The sequence below is a fragment of the Nerophis ophidion genome, linkage group LG21, assembly GCF_033978795.1.
Source record: "Nerophis ophidion isolate RoL-2023_Sa linkage group LG21, RoL_Noph_v1.0, whole genome shotgun sequence".
Taxonomy (NCBI): Eukaryota; Metazoa; Chordata; class Actinopteri; order Syngnathiformes; family Syngnathidae; genus Nerophis; species Nerophis ophidion.
In genome coordinates, this window is record NC_084631.1 from 37238016 (window position 1) to 37244640 (window position 6625).

At 34.4% G+C, this 6625-nt stretch overlaps 1 protein-coding gene across 1 annotated transcript; it reads left to right on the plus strand.

Annotated features, from left to right (window-relative positions):
* The first annotated feature begins 1648 nt into the window (after positions 1–1648).
* On the plus strand, positions 1649–4704 carry LOC133539493 (uncharacterized). Its single transcript, XM_061881480.1, has 2 exons — positions 1649–4176; positions 4213–4704. Exons 1-2 carry the CDS (start codon positions 3392–3394, stop codon positions 4214–4216), a joined length of 789 nt encoding a protein of 262 aa, XP_061737464.1. The 5' UTR covers positions 1649–3391; the 3' UTR covers positions 4217–4704.
* The last annotated feature ends 1921 nt before the right edge of the window (positions 4705–6625 follow it).

Genomic DNA, 6625 nt, shown 5'->3' on the forward strand with positions numbered 1-6625 from the left:
TAACAATTGCGATGAATGTGAAAAACAATTTTCTTTTAAATCAAGTAAGAATAATCACGATTAATGTGAAATTTGTATTTTATTTTTTTAAATAAAGTAAGAATTGTTACAAATAACAATCATGATTAATGTGAAAATCGATTTAATTTTTTTTTTTATGATTTGATTGAGTGGCTGGACAGGACATTTTTAAAATGTAATAAAAATTTAAAAAAATGATTTTTTCAAATTTTTTAAATCAAGTAAAAAGTGTTGCGATAAATGTGAAAATCGATTTTTTTTATCAAGTAAGAATTGTTACAAAATAAAATCGCGATTGATGTGAAAATCTTTTTTTTTTGTCTGATTGGCTGGACATTTTTGAAATATAATTAAAATTTAAATAAGCGCTTTTTTTTTATATCAAGTAAGAATCGTTACAAATAACAATTGCAATGGATGTGAAAATCTCTTATTTTTAATCAAGTAAGAATCGTTACAAATAATCACGATTAATGTGAAAATCGATTTTTTTTTTTAATCAAGTAAGAATTGTTACAAATAACAATCACGATTAATGTGAAAGTCGATTTAAAAAATGTTCCATGATTTGTCTTGAGTGGGTGGACAGGACATTTTTAAAATATAATAAAAATCTAAAAAAATGATTTTTTAAATTTTTTTAAATCAAGAAAGAATCGTTACAAATAACAGTCGTGATCAATGTGAAAACCGATTTTTTTTTTTAATCAAGTAAGAATCGTTACAAATCGCGATTAAAGTGGAATGTTTTTTTTTTAATCAAGTAAGAATTGTTACAAATAACAATCGCGATTAATTTGAAAGTCGATTATTTTTTTATTTTTTTTAAATCAAGTAAGAATCGTTACAAATAATCGCGATCAATGTGAAAATTGATTTTTTTTGGGGGGGGGGGGTTTAAATCAAGTAAGAATTGTTACAAATTATCAAGATGAATGTGAAAATCAATTTTTTCATTTATTTTTTCTATTTTTGTCTGAGTGGCTGGACAGGACATTTTTGAAATATAATAAAAATCTAAAAGTGCTTTTTTAATTTTTTAAATCAAGAATCGTTACAAATAATCGCGATTCATTTGAAAATTGTTTTTTTTTACGTCAAGTAAGAATCATTACAAATAACAATCGCGATTAATGTGAAAATTGATTTTTTTTCATCTTTTTTAATCAAGTAATAAGTTGTTTTTTTTTAGTCAAGTAATAATTGTTAAAAATAACAATCGCGATTAATGTGAAAATCGATTTTTTTTTTTTCATGATTTGTCTTGAGTGGCTAGACAGGACATTTTAAGAATATAATAAAAATAAAAATATTTATTGTATTTTTTTAATCAAGTAAGAATCGTTACAAATAACAGTCGAGATGAATGTGAAAATCGATTTTTTTTTTTAAATCAAGTAAGAATCGTTACAAATAATCGCGATGAATGTGAAAATTGATTTTTTTTTTTTTTTTGTCTGAGTGGCTGGACAGGACATTTTTGAAATATAATAAAAAATTAAAAAGTGCTTTTTAATTTTTTTTAAATCAAGTAAGAATCTTTACACATAACAATTGCGATGAATGGGAAAATATATATATATTTTTTTTTAAATCAAGTAAGAATCGTTACGAATAATCGCGATTAATGTGAAAATTGATTTTTTTTCATCTTTTTTAATCAAGTAATAAGTTGTTTTTTTTTAGTCAAGTAATAATTGTTAAAAATAACAATCGCGATTAATGTGAAAATCGATTTTTTTTTTTTCATGATTTGTCTTGAGTGGCTAGACAGGACATTTTAAGAATATAATAAAAATAAAAATATTTATTGTATTTTTTTAATCAAGTAAGAATCGTTACAAATAACAGTCGAGATGAATGTGAAAATCGATTTTTTTTTTTAAATCAAGTAAGAATCGTTACAAATAATCGCGATGAATGTGAAAATTGATTTTTTTTTTTTTTTTGTCTGAGTGGCTGGACAGGACATTTTTGAAATATAATAAAAAATTAAAAAGTGCTTTTTAATTTTTTTTAAATCAAGTAAGAATCTTTACACATAACAATTGCGATGAATGGGAAAATATATATATATATTTTTTTAAATCAAGTAAGAATCGTTACGAATAATCGCGATTAATTTGAAAATTGATTTTTTTTTTTTCGTCAAGTAAGAATCGTTACAAATAACAATCGCGATTAATGTGAATATCGATTTTTTTTTTTTCATGATTTCTCTTGAGTGGCTAGACAGGACATTTTAAAAATATAATAAAACATTTTTAAAAAATGTTTTATTTTTATTTTTTAAATCAAGTAAGAATCGTTACAAATAACAGTCGAGATGAATGTGAAAATCGATTTTTTTTTTAATCAAGTAAGAATTGTTACAAATAATCGCGATTAATGTGAAAATCGATATTTTTTTGTAGTTTTTTTTGAACAGCCCTACTTATTTGTATTTCACTTTTTAAGTATTAATTTTTGAATCAACTAATCGATGATCAATTGAATGGTTACCCCTAAGAATGTTTGTGAGTTTAGTGGCAGTCTAGGAAAATTATGTCAACTGTTTTAACTTGAGGAAGTCTTGTCAGAATATTCAGATTTTATTATTTTATCCTGTTTGGGGCCCCGGGACACCAAAGACGGGGCCATGACCTCAACCTTTCCCACAAAACGTGGAAGCTCGCCCCTAAAAGGAGTCGCGTTTATCCCGCAGGTATTTTAGGACAGGTGTGTCCCAATACTTGTGTCCAGGTGGTGAAGTGTGGAACTCTAATTGCTCTGACATTTATTTCCTCCTGAGAGCGGGAGCCTCTCCACGCTCTTGACATTTGGCTCCCCGCTGTGCGTGTGTGTGTGTGTATGTATGTATGTGTGTGTGTGTGTGCGTGTGCGTGTGTGTGTGTGTGTGTGTGTGTGTGTGTGTGTGTGTGTGTTGTCAGTGCATCAAAGTACTGTGCGTTGTCCATGAGCACTTGTTGAGTGGCGTGTGCTACCTGAGCTGCTTTCTTGTATTATATTTGCATGTCAACTGTGATTGGTAGCTAGCTACTTATAGCTTTTTTCTTTTGTAAGAAAAACATGGAGGAAAAAAAAAACTGTGTTTTTTTTTTTTCCCGGTTGACTTATTTCAGGGTTGGGGGATCAGATTGTGCGCGGTCCTTCCTCCACGTCCTCCGAGGTCCGATGAATGTCTTCTAATTTATTCCCGCTTTGCCAAAATGAAGAGTGCAAGCATGACGGAGGTGTTTGTGGCAAGGAAGGACGGACTCGACGCCTACCTGGGACAACAAAGTCCTGCTTGGTCCTGCAGGGATGAGTAGGACTGGTGCGGATACGGTTTTTTCCCCTCCTAGCAGTGCGTCACTTGTCATTCACCGTAATGGGCAGGTGCACATCTGACCTGGGATCAGTTATTATGGGCAGGTGCACATCTGACCTGAGATCACTTCTTGTAGGCAGGTGCACACCTGACCTGGAATCAGTTCTTGTGGGCAGGTGCACATCTGACCTGGGATCAGTTATGGGCATGTCCACATCTGACCTGGGATCAGTTCTTGTGGGCAGGTGCACATCTGACCTTGGATCAGTTCTTGTGGACAGGTGCACACCTGACCTGGGATCAGTTATTGTGGGCTGGTGCACATCTGACCTGAGATCAGTTCTTGTAGGCAGCTACACATCTGACCTGAGATCAGTTATTATGGGCAGGTGCACATCTGACCTGGGATCAGTTCTTATGGGCAGGTGCACATCAGTTCTTGTGGGCAGGTGCACATCTGACCTGAGATCAGTTCCTGTGGACATGTCCACATCTGACCTGGGATCAGTTATTATGGGCATGTCCACATCTGACCTGGGATCAGTTCTTGTGGGCTGGTGCACATCTGACCTGGGATCAGTTCTTTTTGGCATGTGCACACCTGACCTGGGATCAGTTCTTGTTGGCATGTCTACATCTGACCTGGAATCAGTTCTTGTGGGCATGTCCAAATCTGACCTCGGATCAGTTATTATGGGCAGGTGCACATCTGACCTGGGATCAGTTGTTATGGGCATGTCCACATCTGACCTGGGATCAGTTCTTGTGGGCAGGTGCACATCTGACCTTGGATCAGTTATTGTGGGCAGGTGCACATCTGACCAGGGATCAGTTCTTGTGGGCAGGTGAACATCTGACCTAGGATCAGTTCTTGTGGGCAGGTGAACATCTGACCTAGGATCAGTTCTTGTGGGTGGTGCATACCTGACCTGGGATCATTCTTGTTGGCATGTCCACATCTGACCTGGGATCAGTTCTTGTAGGCAGCTACACATCTGACCTGAGATCATTCTTGTTGGCATGTCCACATCTGACCTGGGATCAGTTCTTGTAGGCATGTCCACATCTGACCTGGGATCAGTTCTTGTAGGCAGCTACACATCAGACCTGAGATCAGTTATTATGGGCAGGTGCACATTTGACCTGGGATCAGTTATTATGGGCATGTCCACATCTGACCTGGGATCAGTTATTATGGGCATGTCCACATCTGACCTGGGATCAGTTATTGTGGGCATGTCCACATCTGACTTGAGATCAGTTCTTGTGGGCAGGTGCACATATGACCTGGGATCAGTTCTTGTGGGCAGGTGCACATATGACCTGGGATCAGTTCTTCTGGGCTGGTCCAATCCTCTTGACTTGAGTGTATATTTTTTTGGGGGGGGAGGGGGGGGTTAAGACCAAACAAGAATGTGCAATAAAAGTGAGAGCATATTCAAAGTGATTGTGTTTGTTTTATTCTCCGCACACACTTGGAAATGTTTTTGTGCTCTTAATGACTTCCGAGATTGTTCCTCAGCGACGTATATTTCCCGCCGAGGTCAACACCTGACTCTGTAAGTACAACCTGGACTTTACTCAGTCAATGTGTCAGCTTTGTTTCTTCTTCTATTATAGCAGGGCACCTAAGGTTAAACCCGAGAGTAACTTCCTGCTCTCAAAGTCTCCTAACTTCCTTTCTGTACCACATTTCTCACAACTGCATGTTCAGTACAACTGTCACTTAATTCCTGTCGGGTGTTGTTGATGTCCTATTCAGTCTGGTGTGTTTTACTCTAATTCCTTGCTCTCTTGCGCTCCCCCTTACAGTTTTTCCCACCCCGACTGTTTTGTATTGCACATACGTGTCCGTCTGTTGTACTCATGTCCCTTTCTTTTCAAACTTTTCCTTTTTAATTAATGACTTTTAGTGATGTGTGCACCGATACTGCCAATACCAGATATCGATACTGATATCGATACCGCATACTGAAATCTAGCAATTTGTCATTTTTGTACAATTTTTTTTTCCCTGCATTTTCCATATCCGTCAGGTTTTATCCCCGGCAGCAACATGAGGAGGAGATTCATCGTCTGAGATATTTTGAGCACGACTGCGTTCATTTCACTAAAGTCCCCGCCTGTCTTGTGTCACAAAGTGATTGTTGGCCTGAGGCACCTTCAGTGGTTTCAAGTGAGTGCTTCCACTTTCATATTTCACTAAACAAACAGAAATGACATTTCTCTCCTGCTCAGCACGTTCAAACACGATCTGTGAGAACTAACCCCCCCCCGCCTCCAATAAAACAAATAAAAATATATACACAGTAATTAAAGTTCTCACAATTAACTAGTTAAGTCATTTATGGAAATGATAAATATCCGTTAAAAAACAACAACAAAAAACTCATTATTTTGTCATCAGTATTTACTTTTTTTTAATCTTTTATAATTTATGATTTTGCTATTTTTTAGTATGTTTTATGACATTTTATAGCAGGGGTCACCAACCTGTTTGAAACCAAGAGCTATTCTTGGGTACTGATTAATGCAAGGGGCTACCAGTTTGATACACACTTAAATAAATTGTATTTCTGTCCGTCATTTTTTTTTCCTTTTACGGAAGGTTTTTTGTAGAGAATAAATGATGAAAAAAAACCACTTAATTGGACGGTTTAAAAGAGGATAAAACACGAAAAAAATGAAAATTACATTTTGAAACATAGTTTATCTTCAATTTCGACTCTTTAAAATTCAAAATTCAACCGAAAAATTGAAGAGAAAAACTGGTTAATTCGAATCTTTTTAAAAAATTATAGAAATAATTTATGGAACATTAGTCATTTTTCCTGATTAATATTAATTTTATAATTTTGATGACATGTTTTAAGTGGGTTGAAATCCAATCTGCACTTTGTTAGAATATATAACAAATTGGACAAAGCTATATTTCTAACAAAGACAAATCATTATTTCTTCTAGATTTTCCAGAACAAACATTTTAAAAGAAATTCAAAAGACTTTAAAATAAGATTTAAATTTGATTCTACAAATTTTCTAGATTTGTCAGAATAATTTTTGGGAATTTTAATCATAATAAGTTTGAAGAAATATTTCACAAATATTCTTCGTTGAAAAAACAGCTAAAATGACGAATTAAATTAAAATGTATTGATTATTCTTTACAATAAAAAAAAAATTTACTTGAACAGTGATTTAAATTGTCATGAAAGAAGAGGAAGGAATTTAAAAGGTAAAAAGGTATATGTGTTTAAAAATCTTAAAACCTTTTTTAAGGTTGTATTTTTTCTC

Bases quoted from the DNA above. Each gene is read 5' to 3' on its own strand.
- LOC133539493 (XM_061881480.1), top strand. From the start codon at position 3,392: ATGGGCAGGTGCACATCTGACCTGGGATCAGTTATTATGGGCAGGTGC.